The 22,805-nt window shown below is 46.5% G+C and overlaps 1 protein-coding gene across 4 annotated transcripts in view; it reads right to left on the bottom strand.

The window, feature by feature from the left end:
* The window catches only part of btbd8 (BTB domain containing 8), a 94,583-nt gene extending 88,225 nt beyond the window's left edge, over positions 1-6,358 (bottom strand). For 2 of the 4 annotated variants that reach the window (XM_070886595.1, XM_070886599.1), the window contains exons 1-2: positions 6,112-6,358; positions 3,040-3,237 (exon numbers count right to left, since the gene is read on the bottom strand). In XM_070886595.1, the coding sequence (XP_070742696.1) occupies positions 3,040-3,176 (137 nt within the window). In that variant the 5' untranslated portion in view covers positions 3,177-3,237; positions 6,112-6,358. Of the gene's footprint in view, positions 1-3,039; positions 3,238-5,558; positions 5,617-6,018 lie in introns of those variants that run through there. The other 2 variants (XM_070886597.1, XM_070886598.1) reach the window with 2 other exon arrangements.
* Between the last annotated feature and the right edge of the window lie 16,447 nt (positions 6,359-22,805).

The following is a 22,805-nucleotide window of genomic DNA, read 5'->3' as shown; positions in this document are numbered from 1 at the left end:
AAAATGCTCTGCATATAAAATCTAATACAATAATATGTACAAGTAATTTGCACAAGATTGACTTCATTTGATTCCAGTAAATTTCTACTTGAAATGTTTTTTTTTTAAAACTATTTGACATCCAGTTAACATTTTCAGAACACATTTGCTCCCAGTTCAATTTTCTCCTCTCCTGGGTCTCAACTCCTTGAGAGTGTTATTCCATGGGTGCAAGACACTCTCAGTTAATTGTAGCACACATGATAGCAGAGCCCAATCCCATTCACACTGATTGGTGCACACACATTCTTCCAACAGGGGGTCACTGGATAATTATCAGGAGCAGAAATTCTGACTGATTTTCCATTTCCTTAAACAAAGGGCACTTATGTCAATAGCAGCCCTCTGCTGCAACTCCAACTAAATTAACTAATTTAGCATAAATTTTGGCTAGATTTTCTACTCTAACAAACAATGAGGGGTATATCCAGCTCCTTGTATCTTTTTAGTCTGTACAGTTCAACTGAGCCGTTGGGATGCCAATATAAAAAAAAATCATTTATGGGATATGGACGTCGCCAGCAAGGTCAGCATTTATTGCCCATCCCTAATTTCCCCTCGAGAAGGTGGTGGTGAGTCGCCTTCTTGATTATAACTGAGTGACTTGCCAAGTCATTTCAGAGGGCAGTTAAAAGTCAACCACATTGCTGTGGATCTGGAGTCACATATAGGCCAGACCGGGTAAGGGCAGCAGATTTCCCTCCCTAAAAAAGGACACGAGTGAAGCAGATGGGTTTTTACAAAAATCCAGTGTTTCATGGTCAACATTACCGACACTAGCTTTTTATTCCAGATTTATTTAATTAATTGAATTTAAATTCCCCAGCTGCTAGGGTGGGATTTGAACTCTTGTCTTCGGACCATTAGTCCAGGCCTCTGGATTACTAGTCCAGTGACATAACCACTATGCCACCGTATCCCAATTCTCAGTGATTAATTATTTCATAAACAACAGTTCGAGTGTAAAGTCCTAGCTCATGTCACCCGACAGCTCGGGATTCCCACTCGCTCACTGGAGGCTGATCTTTCAGTCATTACTCCCCTGAAGTTGGTACACTTTCCCCCACACCATTAATCCTACCACCCCTCTTCCAATTCTCTTCAAAAGCCAACCATGCTTCCAGTTTTAAGTATCCATTTTAAATCTTCCCCATCTTCTCGCTGGTGTTGCCTTCTCTTTGTAAAGTGACCCAAGACGTTTTTCTACACGACAGATGCTGGGGGACAGAATTTTACTGGATCGGTGCCATATTAATCTACTCACCACTACTAGCATATATTTAGGGGCTAAGCCCAGATGTATTTCAGGCTGACTGTCGTTTCGTTCCCCCTCTAATAGGGGAGTTGTTTCTTCCTTTAAAATAGCAAAAGTCCACATTTTACGTGTGTATCCTGGTTTTCACTGAGTTTTCTACAGGCGTCTGTCTCAATATGGCCTGCATCATTTAAGGAGCAGCAACAATCGCCTCCATACCAAGCCCACATTTCCCATGATGCATGACTTTATTCCATTTTGCAGCCTGTGACTGGCTGTAGAATAGAATTCTGGTAATCAATGCGGCAGAAATTTAAAAAAGACTCGAGGTTGGGGCGCGAGAAAAAAAGAGCAGACACTGAGGGAAGAAAAGAAAAACAAAGAGGAAGACCAAACATGCTGTAGCAGTCCGAGAAAGGTGAACATGAAATCAACACAATAGGGGGCAGCAAGACACCAAAGCTCAGAAATGGCACGGGAGAGAGATGAGCAAGACTGAGCGCAGCACAGGATGCCAATAGCGGAATTTTCAACAAGATGGAAACTGTATGATGGATCTTGGGAGGCTGGAAAAGAGAACAGCAGCTATACCACCCCAGTTAAGGGGAAGCCAATTGTCTCCATATTATCGTTACTTCCTCCTGCCCACAAATATTGGACAGGCAGTCACAATAGTCTATGTTTTTCCTGGTTGGAGAGTCTAGAACTAGGGGGCATAGGCTCAGGATAAGGGGTCAGCCATTTAGGACTGAGATGAGGAGACATTTCTTCACTCAAAGCGTTGCGAATCTTTGGAATTCTCTACCCCAGAGGGCTGCAGGTGCTCAGTCATTGGGTATATTCAGGACTGAGATCGTTAGGTTTTTGGACACTAAGGGAATCAAGGTATAAGGGAATAGGGTGGGAAAATGCAGTTGAGGTACAAGATCAGCCACGATCTTATTGAATGGGCAGATTTTTTTTTTTGCCAGGAAGTTTTCACCGGCGATAATCTTCCCAGCCTTAGCGGTTTTTTCAGCGGCAATCGGGCACTGGTGGGCTTTGGGGAAATTCTTGCCCATAACAGATCACACCATAACTCTTGGCCCTGAAGGTAGGTTTCTAAATTTTTCAAGCCAAGGCTATTAAGGGCTATGGAGCCAAGGCTGGTAGATGGCATAGTGTACAGATCAGCCGTGATCTTATTGAATGGCGGAACAGGATCGAGGGGTTGAATGACCCATGTTCCTATAATTAAAACATTTTCCTTTATTATCCAGTCCAGTTTAAAAAGAGGAACACAATGAAGAAATCCTACAATTTTAGTGTTGGCCATCAGAAACATGGTTTTGCATGTCCTGTGGTCATCCAAAATATTTGACAATCTACTAATTTTAGTTTCATAAGCAAACAACTTCAGTTGGGCACCATTGCTTGGAAAAAGAAAGTTAAGCTCACAGCTGTCCAATCAATACCGACATTTCTGTTGCTGTAGATTATACAGCACAAGTCAAGCAAGTATTCTCAGCAAGAATGTAAACTGATTAAATCAGTTTGGCCATTGATATTTGAGGCTATCATGAAAGGGATCAATATAAAATGTGTACTGGATTGGTTCCTTATACTGTTCACATGTGCTCAGTCTGATGTACATGAAATATTTTGCCATGCTTGTATGTTTGCCTACACAAGAACTTTTTGAAATAATTTCATCAAATCAAATATTCCTTCCACTAAACATTCTTTATGGGAAGGAATTCTCATACCTGAAAAGATCCTGATTTAACTGCAAAGCCAGAGTTTCTTTCAATATTTGTCTTTCATTTTTTACTCTCTCTTGGTAACCTTTGGTGCTTTCCAGATTCGGAACTCTGTGTACATTTCCTCCATTCCATGTTGCCATTTCTAAGGTTCGTAATATTAGTCTTGTTGGTATTTCTTCTTAGTCATTTCACAGGAAACACCTATTAAAAATACAAATTACAAAAACTTGACCAATTAAGTTGCACAAACATTGCTCTCAGTGCAAGTTCAGTCATGCCAAGAAACCAGCATGTGTCAACGCACTCTTCCTGCAAGCTCCAATCCAGATTCCCCCTCATTTTCAGCTGCCTGTCACCCATTTTTCAGACACAAAACAGGTGGTCATGGGTTGAATGTCTACCCCAAAGTGTTCTATGTTAGTATCCCTCTAGCTCTATATCTAAATCATTAATGTACAGTTATAAACTAACAATTTAAATTTGTCAGTAAGATATCTCAGATATTGGATACCAAATTAAAAGGCTGTATCTCAATTCTCAGAATCCTGCTATTTATAACCCACATTACAAAGCATTACTATTTGACTTAATTACAAACATCAATTATTTTCTAAACATTGCACTATCCCACAATATAAAACTTATTATTGTTGACCATTAATCGACTGAAATATCACAGGAGTTTACACGTGGCAGTTATTGCAATTTAATTAACTGCCGCCTTTACATTATTTGCTAAGAGTAGTCACTGTTGCACAAGAACATAATAGGAGCTGGAGTAGGCCATACAGCTCCTCAAGCCTGCGCCACCATTTGATACAATCATGGACTTAGGTCCACTTCCCTGCCCGCTCCCCATAAGCCCTTATTCCCTTAATCGGTTAAGAAACTGTCCATCTCTGTCTTAAATTTATGCAATGTCCCAGCTTCCACAGCTATCAGACAGCAAATTCCACAAATTTACAACCCTCAGAAGAAATTCCTCCTCATCTCAGAATAAGGGGACGCCCATTTAAAACTAAGATTATGCCCCCTAGTTCTAGTCTCCCCTATCAGTGAAAACACCCTCTCTGCATCCACCTTGTCCAGCCCCCTCATAATCCTATAAGTTTCAATAAAAGATCACCTCCAATGAGTAGCAGCCCAACCTACTCAACTTTTCTTCATAAGTCAACCCCCTCATCTCCAAAATCAACCTAGTGAACCTTCTCTGAACTGCCTCCAAAAGCAAGTATATCCTTTTGTAAACATGGAAACCAAAACTGTACACAGTATCCTAGGTGTGCCTCACCAATACCCTGTATAACTGTATCAAGATACACAAGATGTAAGCACGTAAAATGTAAGATACACAGCAGCGAATTTGTGCACAGCAAGCTCCCACAAACAGCCAGATAATCTGTTTTAGATGACGGATAAAATTGAAGCTGGGAGATTGGCAAAAATTACCCTGCTCTTTTTTGAATAGTGCCATGGGATCTTTTACGTCTATCTGAGTAGACAGGGCCTCTGTTTAATATCTCATCCGAAAGACTGCATCTCCGACAGTGCATCACTCCCTCAGTACTGCAGTTTATGGACCAAGTCTTTGGAGTAGGACCTGAACTCACGATCTGCTGAATAAGAGCCACAGCTGACACCTGCTCAGAGTGCAACTCAGCCCATGGTATTTATTCTATTTTAGGTTACCAATGGAAGAACAGTTATGGGATTTAAAAATAACATCCTATTATGAAGCAGCACATTTAGACAAAGCAACTTTCTCTGAGCAGCATTGGACAACCAAAAAAGTGGGCATGTGATTAGTAGAAAACTCAATGTTCCTATGAAATACATATAGGATGATGGATGGTATTAAGTGGCAAAGAATTAAATTGAGGTTTTAATGAAGTCATCAACAGCAAGAATGAAGCTCAACTGGCTTTTATCATCATCCAAACCCAATATTGAATGATTGCTTTAAATCTGTACAAATTACTCTCATTCTTTAAAATGTAGGTTAGGCTACTGGACTAATGCTCCAGAGAAATTAGTTCAAATCCTGGCACAGCAGCTGTGGAATTTAAATTCAGTTAATTAAATAAATCTCAAATAAAATCCTAGTAGCTGTAATGGTGACCATTATCAAAAAACACCCATCTGGTTCACTAATGTCCTTTAGGAAAGGAAATCTTCCATCTTGACCTGGTCTGGCCTATGTGACTCCAGACCCACAGCGCTGTGGGTGACTTTTAACTGCCCTCTGAAATGGCCCAACATGTCACTCAGCTGCATCAAACCTATAGGAAAACCGCTCAGATTGCAGCAGTTCAAGACAGAGGCTCACCACCATGTTCACAAGGGCAGTTTGGGATGGGCAATAAATGCTGGCTTTGCCAGCGACACCCACATCCCATGAAATGAAGAAAAAAAAACAATTCTTATTAACCACCTGTTTTGAGTTGACAACTGTCTACTCTAAGGAATTACACTCAAATGATGTAAATAGCACAGATGAACAGTCAAATCTGAAGATACTTTACTTTTCTGCACTAATGCATTTTTTTTCTGCTCCAGGCTGACTTCTCTCTATAAATTCGATGTTCAGGTCACATGCACAAGTGGCAGTGAAAATTAATTATAACTGATTACCACCTCTAAAATTACAAAATCAAGTAAATCTGAATTCCTGGAGTAAATTGCAAACAAAACAATAGCCATTAAATAAATAAACCCATCACTTTCTGCAATGTACCGAAGAGCAAAAAGTGGCGTAATAACCCCTCCCCCGAAATAGTCAATCATAACCTGATCACCAGCCCCTAAAGTTGTCTAACATTTGGGTGACCCACGTGTTTAGAATATCTGTCCTAATATTACACACTGTGCATTATATTTAAAAAAGAGCATATTTTATGGGGTGGAAGAGGCAGGAAAAGGACGTATCTGAAGCGAAAAGGGGAGCGAATGGAAAGCAGGACCTCATCCTGGAATTCACGTTACCTCAGGTAGAACTCGCTTGGGAGTGTCAGTAAAAATGTAAGTTCTTCGGCTACATATAACGCCCCATATAACCCCACGATTACATTCACTCACACCACGGGCTTCAGGCCGGCTGCTCCGGGAAGCTCTTCAAGAGGCCAGAAAGCAGGTGGGCGAGGAGACACTCGAGTTGATCACTTTTCTCTCTATAGCTCTATCTATAGAGTGGCAGCGCACCCGATTCAAGCAACATGAAGGTGAATGTAACGCTCCCTTGCCGAAGGGGCACTATGTGAGGAGGCTCCCCAGGCAGCCTGACTCAGGGCCGGGCGGCAGCGCTGCCTTTAATTGGTATACGCGGTGCCGCTGCTCGCTCACCCGCGCACCCTTCCCGTTGCTAAGCTCCGTTTCCAACAAACGCCTCGATCGTCCTACCGGGCTGCGCAACGTCACAATGCGAAACCTTCACCCTCCCTCCTGCCGCAATTTTCATTGGTTCGCACCGCACGTCACGCGCGGTCAACCAGCCAATCACTTGGGTCCTTCTGCCTCACTTGGCAGCAGGTGAACTTTCACAGTGCGTACCTGTGTGGGGCACAGCAACAACACAACAACTTGTATTTATATAGCGCCTTTCACGTAGGGGAACATAACATAAGAAATAGGAGCAGGAGTAGGCCATTTGGCCCCTCGAGCCTGCTCCGCCATTCAATAAGATCATGCCTGATCTACTCAACCTAACCTCATGTCAACCCCCTCATCTTCGGAATCAACTGAGTGAACCTTCTCTGAACAGCCTCCAATGCAAGTATTCTTTAAATACGGAAACCAAAAACGTCCCAAGTCACTTCACAGGAGTATTATGCGATAACAATTTGACACCAAGCCACATAAATGAGAAATTAAGAACATAAGTGTTATGTCTTAAAGCAATGTGACTGAGTACTGTAGACGTGAGTAAGTGTGACCTTAGTCTCTTTATTCTGACTCCAGAGTGCTGGTACAGCATGTGAGGCCTGGTTATATACAGTGCTCCCAAGGGATGCTGAGATCCCGTGGGACTCCAACAGATATGCCCTCTGGTGGCGGTAGAATGCTGGTTACATAGTGTTGCATACATAACATCATCATCCCCCCCCAAAGTCAATAGTACACTTATTTACAGAGTGAGACGATCTGGGGCTTGCCGCTCCCTAGTCGATCATCTAGGTACAAATGCAGGTGCAGGTGAATTGGTTGGGCCTTCGCTGGCTGCTGCGCAGCTGGCCTTGCTGGGCTGCTGGGGATGACGAGTTAACCATGATGTCGGTTGCCACTTGTGTGTGTATCGGAGGGTCGAAGTTGATGGTGTCCTCTTCAGGTTGCTCGTGGCAGTCTGTGAATCGCAGTTTGGTTTGGTCCAAATGCTTTCTGCAAGTTAGTCCATTTGCAAGTTTGACCTGAAACACACTACACTCTTCTTTGGCTATGACAGTGCCAGCAAGCCATTTGGGACCATGTCCATAGTTGAGTACAAATACAGGGTCATTGACTTCAATATCACGTGACAAATTTGCACGATCATGGTACATGTTTGTTGATGCCGCCTGCCCTCGATATGATCATGGAGATCAGGGTGGACTGGAGAGAGTCTTGTTTTGAGTGCCCTTTTCATGAGCAGCTCGGCTGGGGGAACTCCGGTGAGCGAGTGGAGTCTAGTGCGGTAGCTGAGCACGACTCGGGCCAGGCAGGTCTGCAGGGAGCCTTCCGACACGCGTTTCAAGCTTTGCTTGATGGTTTGGACTGCCTGTTCAGCCTGGTCGTTGGATGCGGGCTTGAACAGGGCAGATGTGACGTCCTTGATCCCATTGTGGGTCATGAATTCCTTGAATTCAGCGCTGGTGAAACATGGCCCTTTGTCGCTGACAAGAACATCAGGCAGGCCGTGCATGGCAAACATGGCTCGTAGGTTTTCGATGGTGGCAGTGGACGTGCTTACAGACATTATCACACACTCAATCCATTTTGAATAAGCATTCACAACAACCAAGAATATTCTGCCTAGGAACGGGCCAGCGAAGTCAACGTGGATCCTAGACCATGGTTTGGAGGGCCATGACCACATACTTAGCGGTGCATTGCTCAGTTGAGAGTAAGTGTTGCATTGGTGCACGCAAGACTCCAAATCTGAGTCGATGCTGGGCCACCACACATATAGCTTTCATCATTACTATGCCTGGGTGGGTGCTGTGTAGGTTGTGTATGAACATTTCCCTGCCTTTCTTGGGCCAACACGCGATTACCCCACAAAAGACAGTCCGTCTGTATGGACATTTCATCTTTACACCGCTGTAACGGCTTGATCTCTTCTTGCATCTCTGCTGGGACGCTGGACCAGCTCCCATGGAGGACACAGTTTTTTTACAAGGGACAGTAAAGGATCCGGGCTGCTCCAGGTCCTGATCTGGCGGGCTGTAATAGGTGACTTTTCGTTTTCAAATGCATCCATCACCAAGAGCAAGCCTGCAGGCTGTGCCATTTCCATCCCGGTGGTGGGCAATGGTAGCCAACTGAGGGTGTCAGCGCAGTTGTCTGTGCCTGGCCTGTGGCGAATTACATAGTTATATGCAGACAGCGTGAGCACCCATCTTTGGATGTGAGCAGAGGCATTGGTATTGATAGCGCTATGAGCGGCTTATGGTCAGTTTCTAACTAGAACTTAAGCCCAAACAGTTACTGATGCATTTTTTTTTACCCCGTATACACATGCCAGAGCTTTTTCAATCATGCTGTAGGCTCTTTTGGCCTTGGACAAGCTCCTGGATGCATAAGTGGCCGGTTGCAATGTTCCCGATTCGTTAGCTTGTTGTAACACACACCTGACCCCGTACGAAGACGCATCGCAAGCTAGCACTAAACGTTTACATGGATCATACAAGACAAGCAGTTTGTTGGAACATAACAGATTTTGCGCTTTCTCAAAAGCTGGCTCTTGCGATTTCCCCCATACCCAGTCATCTCCCTTTCGTATCAACATGTGTAGAGGTTCTAGCAAGGTGCTTAACCCGGGTAGGAAATTACCAAAATAATTGAGGAGTCCCAGGAATGACCGCAGCTCCTTCATGTTCTGTGGTCTCGGCGCGTTCTTGATGGCCTCCGTCTTGGCGTCGGTGGGTCTGATGCCGTCTGCCGCGATTCTTCTCCCTAAGAATGCGACCTCTGGCGCTAGGAAAACATACTTCGAGCGTTTCGACCTGAGTCCCACACGATCTAGCCAACTTAGAACCTCTTCCAGGTTCTTCAAGTGTTCGATGGTGTCCCGACCTGTGATCAATATGTCGTGCTGGAAAACCACCATGCGCGGAAGCAACTTTAGCAGACTCTTCATGTTCCTTTGAAAAATGGCTGCCCCAAACAGGCATCTATTGTAGATGAACAGACCTTTGTGCGTGTTGATGCAGATGAGGCCTTTCGGAGATTCCACCAGCTCCTACGTCATATAGGCCGAGGTCAGGTCCAACTTGGTGAATGTCTTTTCTCCTGCCAGCGTCGCAAATAGGTCGTCTGCCTTGGGTAGCGGATACTGGTCCAGCAGCGAAAAACGGTTAATCGTTACTTTATAGTCCCCACAAATTCTGACCGTGCCATCGCCCTTGAGAACTGGAACAATCGAACTGGCCCACTCATTGAACTCCACCAGCGCAATGATGCCCTCTCGTTGCAGCCTGAAAAGTTCTTACTATACAGTATAAATGCACACGAGGCCCATACTTGAGAGAAGGTCACTCTGTGACCAGTTACCTTTATTACCAAGATCTCAAGTGATGAAGGTGGGTGGAGCTTCCCCTTTTATACCTGAAAGTCCAGGTTAGGAGTGTGTCCCACAAGTTCACCCCCATGTGGTCAATGTTCTCAAGGTGTACAACTTAGGTCAGCTTATTCATAGGTTACAATGATAGTTGAATACATGACATCACCTCCCCCCCAAAGTCTTATTTGGATCACAGGTTAAGTCTCTCTGGTGGTTTACGCTCCCTTGTAGAACGCCTGAGTTGGGGCTCCGGTTCTTGGGCTCTGGCCTGAGTGTCTGCTGTTTGCGGTGCCGCAGGCCTGTCCGGACTGCCCTAAGTGACTGGGCTCTCCTCCACTTGGTTCCGGTGTTCGGTCACCTGCGGTGGAGTAAACTCTACGTCGTGTTCTTCCTCTGCTTCTTCTATGGGGTTGCTGAACCTCCTTTTAGTTTGATCCACGTGTTTGCAGCAGATTTGTCTATTGACAAGTTTAACTACCAAAACCCTATTCCCCTCTTTGGCAATCACACTGCCTGCAAGCCATTTGGGCCCTGCAGCGTAATTAAGGACAAAAACAGGGTCATTGACCTCAATACATCGTGCCCTCGCATTCCTGTCATGGTAGTCACATTGTGACTGATGCCTGCTCTCAACAATTTCTTTCACAGTAGGGTGTATAAGGGATAACCTGGTTTTGAGCATCCTTTTCATTAGCAGCCCTGCGGGTGGAACTCCTGTGAGCGAGTGTGGTCCGGATCCATTGGCCAACAGGAGGCATGATAAGTGGCTTTGTAGGGAACCCCCTTGGATTCTGAGCATCCCCTGTTTGATTATCTGCACTGCTCATTCCGCCTGGCCTTTTGAGGCCGGCTTGAAGGGTGCTGTTCTGACAAGGTTGATTCCATTGCCTGCCATGAAGTCCTGGAATTCAGTACTTGTGAAGCACGGGCCATTGTCGCTGACCAAGACATCTGGTAGACCATGGGCGGCGAACATTGCCCGTAGACTTTCTACCATGGCAGAGGATGTGCTTGAATTTAAAATGGCACACTCAATCCATTTGGAGTAGGCGTCTACTACAACCAAAAACATTTTTCCCATGAAAGGACCTGCGTAGTCCACATGGATGCGTGACCATGGCTTGGCGGGCCACGACCAGGGGCTAAGGGGGGCTTCCCTGGGTGCGTTGCCCAGCTGAGCACACGTGTTGCACCTGCGAACACAAAGTTCCAGGTCTGCATCTACCACAGGCCACCAAACGTGTGACCTGGCAATTGCCTTCATCATGACAATGCCCGGGTGCTCATTGTGAAGTTCTCTGATAAACACCTCTCTGCCCCTCTGGGGCATGACTACTCGGTTTCCCCACAGTGGGCAATCGGCCTGAATCGAGAGTTCATCCTTGCGCCTATGAAACGGTTTAAATTACTCAGGGCATGTCCCGTACGTGGCTGCCCAGTCCCCATTCAGAACACATTTCTTAACTAAAGACATTAGCGGGTCTTTATTTGACCAGACTTTAATCTGACGGGCTGTCACAGGTAAGCCTTCGCTTTCGAAAGCTTCAACAGCCATGACCATCTCAGCATCATGCTCAGTTGCCCCCTCAGTGGTGGCTAGTGGGAGCCTGCTGAGTGCATCGGCACAGTTTTCAGTGCTCGGTCTGTGCCGAATTGTGTAGTCATAGGCGACTAACATAAGTGCCCACCTCTGTATGCGGGCCGATGCATTCGCATTTATGGCCAAAAGGGGCGTTAGGGGTTTTGTGATCTGTTTCCAACTCAAAGTTCCTGCCAAACAGGTACTGGTGCATTTTTTTTACTGCATATACACATGCTGTCGCTTCCTCTTCTACCATCCCGTAGCCCCTTTCTGCCTGGGACAGACTTTTGGAGGCATAAGCTACCGGCATTCACATGCTGCAACACACACCCGACCCCATAGGACGACGCATTGCATGTTAGAACAAATTTCTTACACGGGTCATATAATGTTAACAGTTTGTTGGAGCATAACAAGTTGCGTGCTCTATCAAAAGCTCTTTCCTGGCTGTCCCCCCAGACCGAATCGCGACCTTTGCGTAGGAGCACGTGTAACGGCTCTAACAGCGTGCTCAATTTGGGAAGAAAGTTACCAAAATAGTTCAGGAGCTCCAGGAACGAATGCAGCTCCATCGTGTTACGGGGTCTGGGTGCTCTCTGGATCGCTTCCGTTTTGGACGCAGTGGGTCTGATCCCGTCTGCTGCTACCCTCCTCCCCAGGAATTCTATCTCTGGAGCTAAGAAGACGCACTTTGCCTTTTTCAGTCGCAGCCCTACCCGGTCCAGTCTGCGTAGCACCTCCTCCAGGTTGTGGAGGTGTTCTTCAGTATCGCGTCCCGTGATGAGGATGGCGTCTTGAAAAACCACGGTCCTTGGAATCGACTTGAGGAGGCTTTCCATATTTCGCTGAAAGATCGTGGCAGCCGAACGAATCCCAAACGGACATCTGTTAGACTTAAACAACCCCTTGTGTGTCGTGATGGTCAGCTTCTTCGACTCACTCGCCAGCTCCTGGGTCATGTAAGCTGAGGTCAGGTCCTCCGCTCTTGGTAGCGGGTATTGGTCTTGGAGTGACACCCGATTGATGGTGGCCTTGGAATCGCCACATATCCGGACCGACACATCCGCCTTGAGCACTGGCACGATCGGGCTCGCCCAGTCACTGAATTCGACTGATGCCTTCTCTCAGCAGGCGGTCGAATTCGCATTATATCTTTTCCCGCATCACGTACGGCACCGATCTGGCCTTGCGGTGTACTGGCCTGGCATCCGGATTTATGTGAATCACTACCTTGGCCCCCATGAAAGTGCCGATGCCGGGTTGAAATAATAAGTCAAATTTGTCCAGGACCTGTGAGCATGATACTCGCTCCACAGAAGAAATTGTATTGACATCGCCCCATTTCCAGTTCATGACAGCAAGCCAACTCCTCCCCAGTAGTGCGGGACTATCCCCCGGGACAATTCAGAGTGGCAACCTGTTCTCCGAATCTTTGTGGGTCACGACTACCGTGGCGCTGCCTAGCACTGGAATGATCTCCTTTGTATGTGTCTGTAGCTGTGCGTCAATCGGCAATAATTTTGGCCTCCTGGCCTAGGACACCCACAACCTTTCGAACTGTTTGATACTCATCAGGGACTGGCTGGCCCCCGTGTCGAGCTCCGTTAATACTGGGATGCCATTGAGGAGCACTTTCATCATTATCGGTGGCGTCCTGGTATATGAACTGTATATGTGCTCCACATGAACTCGCTGAACTTCAGCTTCCAGCGATTTCCCCCAGTATTCATTTGGCCTCATAGGGCTTACATCGGGCCCGTCCTCTTTGTACATCAACCTGGCTGCAGGCTTCCTGCACATACGCGCCAAGTGACTGCTGCCGTTGCAGTTTCTGCAGGTATATTGCTGATACCTGCAAACTCTGGCTGGGTGTTTGCCTCCACACCTCCAGCATGAGCTGGAGGCCCCATTGTTGGAAACAAAAGGTCCATTACCAGTCGATCATCTCTGACTGCCTCTGTAACTGTCCTTAAGCGCACCAATAACAGGTGTTGAAGGCTCCATTACTGGTCGCATTGTCCATTGCGATAGCATGAATCGCTGTTCAGCTAGCCATTGTCTCTTAAGAATTCCCCCTTTGGGTTTGACTACATGCTGGGGCATGTCCGATTGACCTTGACTGCCTAGAGAACTGTGTGCCACGTTAACAATGTTGACTCCCTGGTCGTTTGCCGCATTTGAGCCAAGATTTTTGTCATACATCATTCTGGTCTCTTCCTCTCCTGAGATAAATGTCTGGGCTATCAGAGCCGCCGCTTCCAAGGTCAAGTCTTTGGTCTCAATCAGTTTCCTGAAAACCCCAGCGTGCCCGATGCCCTCAATAAAAAAAGTCTCGCAGCATCTCCGCTCTGCATGCATCTGTGAACTTACATAGGCTCGCCAGTCGCCGGAGATCTGCCACAAAGTCAGAAACGCTTTGCACTTCTCACTGCCAGTGTATGTAAAACCGGTGTCTTACTATGTTCATGCTGCTCGCCGGTTTAAGGTGTTCCCCGATCAACTTACTGAGCTCTTCGAACGTCTTGTCCGCTGACTTCTCTGGCGCTAGAAGGTCCTTCATCAGGGAGTACGTTCTGGATCCACAAACCGTCAGATGATGAGCCCTGCGTTTGTCGGCCGAATTGTCCCAACCATTCCTTAGTGACAAAACTTTGCTGTAGTCTCTCAATAAAGTCGTCCCAATTATCACCAACACAGTACCTCTCTTATGTGCTGCTAGTGGCCATGCTCGCGTGGTTTAAATCCCAATTTCTCGTCGTCAGTGATATGTCCTTACTATACAGTATAAATGCACACGAGGCCTATACTTGAGAGAAGGTCACTCTGTGACCAGTTACCTTTATTACCAAGACCTCAAGTGATGAAGGGAGGTGGAGCTTCCCCTTTTATACCTGAAAGTCCAGGTTAGGAGTGTCTCCCACAAGTTCACCCCCTTGTGGTCAGTGTTCTCAAGGTGTACAACTTAGGTCAGCTTATACATGAGTTACAATGATAGTTGAATACACGACACAGCCTGCCTGGCTCGTTCTCCACTTTCTCTCGCATCATATATGGCACCGCCCGTGCCTTGTGGTGGATGGGTCGTGTACCGGGAATCAAGTGATCTGCACCTTCGCCCCCAAGAAACTTCCAATGCCTGGCTCAAACAACGACGGAAACTTACTCAGAACCTGATACATGAGGCGTTGTCGACGGACGAAAGTGCTCGGATGTCGTCCCAGTTCCAGCGGATTTTTCCCAACTAGCTTCTGCCGAACAGTGTGGAGCCATCTCCTGGTCCATCCATAATGGTAGTTTGTGCATTGCCCCATCATAGGAGACTTTTACTGTTGCGCTGCCAATTACAGGGATCAACTCTTTGGTGTAAGTTCTCAGCTTGGTATGAATAGGGCTCAGTTTGGGCCTGTGTGCCTTGTTGCACCACAGCCTGTTGAAGGCTTTTTTGGACTGACTTGCGCCCGTGTTGAATTCCATGGATACTGGAATTCCATTCAGTTCAACGTTTAACATGATCGGTGGACATTTCGTGGTGAAGGTGTGTATCCTGTACACTTCTGCCTCCTCGGTTTCAGTCTCTAGTTCACTTTGATCCGTCATGGATCGGTCTTCCTCTGCAATGTGGTGGTTTGCAGGGTTTGCAGCTCATCAGCACATTTGCTGGAGGTGTCCCATTGGCGGGAGTCGAGAGAGGCAGCGGCCTATAAAAGGCTCAGCAGTCCGGGGAGCGTCGAGAGAGGCGGGAGTCGAGAGAGGCAGCGGCCTATAAAAGGCTCAGCAGTCCGGGGAGCGTCGAGAGAGGCGGGAGTCGAGAGAGGCAGCGGCCTATAAAAGGCTCAGCAGTCCGGGGAGCATCGAGAGAGGCGGGAGTCGAGAGAGGCAGCGGCCTATAAAAGGCTCAGCAGTCCGGGGAGCATCGAGAGAGGCGGGAGTCGAGAGAGGCAGCGGCTTATAAAAGGCTCAGCAGTCCGGGGAGCATCGAGAGAGGCGGGAGTCGAGAGAGGCAGCGGCCTATAAAAGACTCAGCAGTCCGGGGAGCCTCGAGAGAGGCGGGAGTCGAGAGAGGCAGCGGCCTATAAAAGGCTCAGCAGTCCGGGTACCGGTGCAGCTCCAGCTGAGAGAAGTCAAAAAAGAAGTAGAAAGAAATCAAAAGGTGACGTCACAGCCAACGTGGTAAGTGATTGGCTGCTGATTGGTGAGTAGTTTTTCTTTTTCTTTATTAGTCAGTAACTTTTAACATTGTTGTCGGCAATTTAAGTGTATCTAAGGGTTAAGTCATGGCAGGACAGCTCGGTCACGTGATATGCTCCTCCTGTACCATGTGGGAACACGGGGACAACACCAGTGTCCCTGACGACTACATGTGCGGGAAGTGTGTCCACCTCCGGCTACTGACGGTCCGCGTTGCGGAGTTGGAGCTGAAGGTGGATTCACTCTGGAGCATCCACGATGCTGAGAATGACGTGAGTATCACGTGTAGCGAGTTGGTCTTACTGCAGGAGAAGGGTCCACAGCCAGCGAGGGAATGGAAGACCAGCAGGAAGAGTAGTGCAAGGAAGGTAGTGCAGGGGTCCCCTGTGGTCATCCCCCTGCAAAACAGATACACCGCTTTGAGTACTGTTGAGGGGGATGACTCATCAGGGGAGGGCAGCAGCAGCCAAGTTCATGGCACCGTGGCTGGCTCTGTTGCACAGGAGGGCAGGAAAAAGAGTGGAAGAGCGATAGTGATAGGGGATTCAATTGTAAGGGGAATAGATAGGCGTTTCTGCGGCCGCAACCGAGACTCCAGGATGGTATGTTGCCTCCCTGGTGCAAGGGTCAAGGATGTCTCGGAGCGGGTGGAGGACATTCTAAAAAGGGAGGGAGAACAGCCAGTTGTCGTGGTGCACGTTGGTACCAATGACATAGGTAAAAAAAGGGATGAGTTCCTACGAAATGAATTTAAGGAGCTAGGAGCTAAATTAAAAAGTAGGACCTCAAAAGTAGTAATCTCGGGATTGCTACCAGTGCCACGTGCTAGTCAGAGTAGGAATCGCAGGATAGCTCAGATGAATACGTGGCTTGAGCAATGGTGCAGCAGGGAGGGATTCAAATTCCTGGGGCATTGGAACCGGTTTTGGGGGAGGTGGGACCAGTACAATCCGGACGGTCTGCACCTGGGCAGAATCGGAACCAATGTCCTCGGGGGAGTGTTTGCTAGTGCTGTTGGGGAGGAGTTAAACTAATATGGCAGGGGGATGGGAACCAATGCAGGGAGATAGAGGGAAACAAAAAGGAGGCAAAAACAAAAGACAGAAAGGAGATGAGGAAAAGTGGAGGGCAGAGAAACCCAAGGCAAAGAACAAAAAGGGCCATTGTACAGCAAAATTCTAAAAGGACAGAGGGTGTTAAAAAAACAAGCCTAAAGGCTTTGTGTCTTAATGCAAGGAGTATCCGCAATAAGGTGGATGAATTAACTGTGCAAATAGATGTTAACAAATATGATGTGATTGGGATTACGGAGACGTGGCTCCAGGATGAGCAGGGCTGGGAACTCAACATCCAGGGGTATTCAACATTCAGGAAGGATAGAATAAAAGGAAAAGGAGGTGGGGTAGCATTGCTGGTTAAGGAGGAGATTAAGGCAATAGTTAGGAAGGACATTAGCTTGGATGATGTGGAATCTATATGGGTAGAGCTGCAGAACACCAAAGGGCAAAAAACGTTAGTGGGAGTTGTGTACAGACCTCCAAACAGTAGTAGTGATGTTGGGGAGGGCATCAAACAGGAAATTAGGGGTGCGTGCAATAAAGGTGCAGCAGTTATAATGGGTGACTTTAATATGCACATAGATTGGGCTAACCAAACTGGAAGCAATACGGTGGAGGAGGATTTTCTGGAGTGCATAAGGGATGGTTTTTTAGACCAATATGTCGAGGAACCAACTAGGGGGGAGGCCATCTTAGACTGGGTGTTATGTAATGAGAAAGGATTAATTAGCAATCTCGTTGTGCGAGGCCCCTTGGGGAAGAGTGACCATAATATGGTGGAATTCTGCATTAGGATGGAGAATGAAACAGTTAATTCAGAGACCATGGTCCAGAACTTAAAGAAGGCTAACTTTGAAGGTATGAGGCGTGAATTGGCTGAGATGGATTGGCGAATGATACTTAAGGGGTTGACTGTGGATGGGCAATGGCAGACATTTAGAGACCGCATGGATGAACTACAACAATTGTACATTCCTGTCTGGCATAGAAATAAAAAAGGGAAGGTGGCTCAACCGTGGCTATCAAGGGAAATCAGGGATAGTATTAAAGCCAAGGAAGTGGCATACAAATTGGCCAGAAATAGCAGCGAACCTGGGGACTGGGAGAAATTTAGAACTCAGCAGAGGAGGACAAAGGGTTTGATTAGGGCAGGGAAAATGGAGTATGAGAAGAAGCTTGCAGGGAACATTAAGACGGATTGCAAAAGTTTCTATAGATATGTAAAGAGAAAAAGGTTAGTAAAGACAAATGTAGGTCCCCTGCAGTCAGAATCAGGGGAAGTCATAACGGGGAACAAAGAAATGGCGGACCAATTGAACAAGTACTTTGGTTCGGTATTCACGAAGGAGGACACGAACAACCTTCCGGTTATAAAAGGGGTCGGGGGGTCTAGTAAGGAGGAGGAACTGAGGGAAATCCTTATTAGCCGGGAAATTGTGTTGGGGAAATTGATGGGATTGAAGGCCGATAAATCCCCAGGGCCTGATGGACTGCATCCCAGAGTACTTAAGGAGGTGGCCTTGGGAATAGTGGATGCGTTGACAGTCATTTTCCAACATTCCATTGACTCTGGATCAGTTCCTATGGAGTGGAGGGTAGCCAATGTAACCCCACTTTTTAAAAAAGGAGGGAGAGAGAAAACAGGGAATTATAGACCGGTCAGCCTGACATCGGTAGTGGGTAAAATGATGGAATCAATTATTAAGGATGTCATAGCAGTGCATTTGGAAAGAGGTGACATGATAGGTCCAAGTCAGCATGGATTTGTGAAAGGGAAATCATGCTTGACAAATCTTCTGGAATTTTTTGAGGATGTTTCCAGTAGAGTGGATAAGGGAGAACCAGTTGATGTGGTATATTTGGACTTTCAGAAGGCGTTCGACAAGGTCCCACACAAGAGATTGATGTGCAAAGTTAGAGCACATGGGATTGGGGGTAGTGTACTGACATGGATTGAGAACTGGTTGTCAGACAGGAAGCAAAGAGTAGGAGTAAATGGGTACTTTTCAGAATGGCAGGCAGTGACTAGTGGGGTACCGCAAGGTTCTGTGCTGGGGCCCCAGCTGTTTACACTGTACATTAATGATTTAGATGAGGGGATTAAATGTAGTATCTCCAAATTTGCGGATGACACTAAGTTGGGTGGCAGTGTGAGCTGCGAGGAGGATGCTGTGAGGCTGCAGAGCGACTTGGATAGGTTAGGTGAGTGGGCAAATGCATGGCAGATGAAGTATAATGTGGATAAATGTGAGGTTATCCACTTTGGTGGTAAAAACAGAGAGACAGACTATTATCTGAATGGTGACAGATTAGGAAAAGGGGAGGTGCAAAGAGACCTGGGTGTCATGGTACATCAGTCATTGAAGGTTGGCATGCAGGTGCAGCAGGCGGTTAAGAAAGCAAATGGCATGTTGGCCTTCATAGCAAGGGGATTTGAGTACAGGGGCAGGGAGGTGTTGCTACAGTTGTACAGGGCATTGGTGAGGCCACACCTGGAGTATTGTGTACAGTTTTGGTCTCCTAACCTGAGGAAGGACATTCTTGCTATTGAGGGAGTGCAGCGAAGGTTCACCAGACTGATTCCCGGGATGGCGGGACTGACCTATCAAGAAAGACTGGATCAACTGGGCTTGTATTCACTGGAGTTCAGAAGAATGAGAGGGGACCTCATAGAAACATATAAAATTCTGACGGGGTTAGACAGGTTAGATGCAGGAAGAATGTTCCCAATGTTGGGGAAGTCCAGAACCAGGGGTCACAGTCTAAGGATAAGGGGTAAGCCATTTAGGACCGAGATGTGGAGGAACTTCTTCACCCAGAGAGTGGTGAACCTGTGGAATTCTCTACCACAGAAAGTTGTTGAGGCCAATTCACTAAATATATTCAAAAAGGAGTTAGATGAGGTCCTTACTGCTAGGGGGATCAAGGGGTATGGCGAGAAAGCAGGAATGGGGTACTGAAGTTGAATGTTCAGCCATGAACTCATTGAATGGCGGTGCAGGCTAGAAGGGCCGAATGGCCTACTCCTGCACCTATTTTCTATGTTTCTATGTTTCTATGTTCCACAGCCTTTGTACGAATAGTGTTTGAAGCGGCATTGATGGGCTCGATGATCACCTCCACAGCGCCAACAAGGTGTCAATTGCCTTGTATTAACGCTTGATGGCGGACTCGGAGTCATCTGAGGTTGTGCAGCTGCAGGCATGTACATTCTACCATATGCATTCCTGCTTGAAAATTACGTTACTTTGTATACAGTACTTGCTGAAATATCTTTATGCTGCAAAATTTGTTTAGTGTTATCGCTGTTGGACATAAATGCCTGGGCTATTGTTATGGCTTTGCTCAGGTTCGGTGTTTCAACAGTCAATAGTTTGCAAAGGATAACCTCATGGTCAATGCCAAGCACAAAAGAGTCTCTTAGCATTTGCTCCAGGAATCCATCGAATTTGCAATGTCCTGCAAGGCGCCTTAGTTCGGCGACGTAGCTCGCCACTTTCTGGCCTTCAGACCGTTGACATGTGTAAAATCAATACCTTGCCACAGAACGCTCGCCTTCAGATTTAGGTGCTCCAGGACAAGCGTACACAATTCTTCATACGATTTGGTTGTTGGTTTCACCGGAGCAAGAAGATTCTTCACGAGGCCATAGGTTGTTGCCCTGCAGACGGTGAGGAGGATCGCCCTTCATTTGGCGGCATTCACACTCCCTTCCAGCTCGTTGGCCACAAACTATTGGTCGAGTCGCTCCAAGCAGGCCTCCCAATCGTCACCTTCTGAGAATTTCAACAGGATACTAACAGTTCTCTGCATTCTCTGCATGGTTCGCTATCTCGACGCCAGTTGTTATGTCTTAATAAAGCAATGTGAATGAAACATCGAAACAGAGAAAATAGGTGCAGGAGTAGGCCATTCGACCCTTCGAGCCTGCACCGCCATTCAATAAGATCATGACTGAACATTCCCTCAGTACCCCTTTCCTGCTTTCTCTCCATACCCCTTGATCCCCTTAGCCGTAAGGACCATATCTAACTTCCTCTTGAATATATCCAATGAACTGGCATCAACAACTCTCTGCGGCAGGAATTCCACAGGTTAACAACTCTCTGAGTTTCTCCTCATGTCAGTCCTAAATGGCCTGCCCCTTATCCTAAGACTATGTCCCTAGTTCTGGACTTCCCCAACATCGGGAACATTCTTCCTGCATCTAACCTGTCCAGTCCCGTCAGAATCTTAAACATTTCTATGAGATCCCCTCTCATCCTTCTAAACGCCAGTGAATAAAGGCCCAGTCAATCCAGTCTCTCCTCATATGACAGTCCAGCCATCCCTGGAATTAGTCTGGTGAACCTTCGCTGCACTCCCTCAATAGCAAGAATGTCCTTCCTCAGATTAGGAGACCAAAACTGAACACAATATTCCAGATGAGGCCTCACTAAGACCCTGTACAACTGCAGTAAGACCTCCCTGCTCCTATACTCAAATCCCCTAGCTATGAAGGCCAACATACCATTTGCCTTCTTCACCGCCTGTTGTACCTGCATGCCAACCTTCAATGACTGATGAACCATGACACCCAAGTCTTGCTGCACCTCCCCTTTTCCTAATCTGCCGCCATTCAGATAATATTCTGCCTTCGTGTTTTTGCCCACAAAATGGATAACCTCACATTTATCCACATTATACTGCAGCTGCCATGCATTTGCCCACTCACCTAACCTGTCCAAGTCACCCTGCAGCCTCTTAGCGTCCCCCTCAATGCTCACACCGCCACCCAGTTTAGTGTCATCTGCAAACTTGGAGATATTACACTCAATTCCTTCATCCAAATCGTTAATGCATATTGTAAAGAGCTGGGGTCCCAGCACTGAGCCCTGCAGCACTCTACTAGTCACTGCCTGCCATTCTGAAAAGGACCTGTTTATCCCGACTCTCTGCTTCCTGTCTGCCAACCAGTTCTCTATCCACATCAGTACATTACCCCCAATACCATGCACTTTGATTTTGCACACCAATCTCTTGTGCGGGACCTTGTCAAAAGCCTTTTGAAAGTCCAAATACATCACATCTACTGGTTCTCCCTTGTCCACTCTGCTAGTTACATCCTCAAAAAATTCCAGAAGATTCGTCAAGCATGATTTCCCTTTCATAAATCCATGCTGACTTGGACCGATCCTGTTATTGCTTTCCAAATGCACTGCTATTTCATCCTTAATGATTGATTCCAACATTTTCCCCACTACTGGTGTCAGGCTAACCGGTCTATAATTACCCATTTTCTCTCTCTCTCCTTTTTTAAAAAGTGGTGTTACATTAGTTACCCTCCAGTCCATAGGAACTGATCCAGAGTCGATAGACTGTTGGAAAATGATCATCAATGCATCCACTATTTCTAGGGCCACTTCATTAAGTACTCTGGGATGCAGACTATCTGGCTCCGGGGATTTATCAGCCTTCAACCCCATCAATTTCCCTAACACAATTTCCCGCCTAATAAGGATATCCTTCAGTTCCTCCTTCTCACAAGACCCACTATCCCCGAGTACATTTGGAAGGTTATTCCTGTCTTCCTTCGTGAAGACAGAACCGAAGTGTTTGTTCAATTGGGCTGCCATTTCTTTGTTCCCCATTATAAATTCACCTGAATCCGACTGCAAGGGACCTACATTTGTCTTCACTAATCTTTTTCTCTTCACATATTTATAGAAGCTTTTGCAGTCAGTTTTTATGTTCCTTGTAAGCTTCCTCTCGTACTCTATTTTCTCCCTCTTAATTAAATCCTTAGTCCTCCTCTGTTGAATTCTAAATTTCTCCCAGTCCTCAGGTTTGTTACTTTTTCTAGCCAATTTATATGCCTCTATCCTTAATTTCCCTTGTTAGCCACGGTTGAGCCACCTTCCCCGTTTTATTTTTACTCCAGACAGGGATGTACAATTGCTGAAGTTCATCCATGTGATCTTTAAATGTTTGCCATTGCTTATCCACCGTGAATCCTTTAAGTATCCTTTGCCAGTCTATTCTAGCCAATTCACGCCTCATACCGTCGAAGTTACATTTCCTTAAGTTCAGGATCTTAGTTTCCGAATTAACTCTCCAACTTAATAAAGAATTCTACCATATTATGGTCACTCTTCCCCACGGGACCTCGCACAACAAGATTGCTAATTAGTCCTTTCTCATTATACATCAC

The sequence above is a fragment of the Pristiophorus japonicus genome, chromosome 8 (assembly GCF_044704955.1).
Source record: "Pristiophorus japonicus isolate sPriJap1 chromosome 8, sPriJap1.hap1, whole genome shotgun sequence".
Classification (NCBI taxonomy): Eukaryota; Metazoa; Chordata; class Chondrichthyes; family Pristiophoridae; genus Pristiophorus; species Pristiophorus japonicus.
This window is presented reverse-complemented; position numbering and strand designations above follow the sequence as displayed.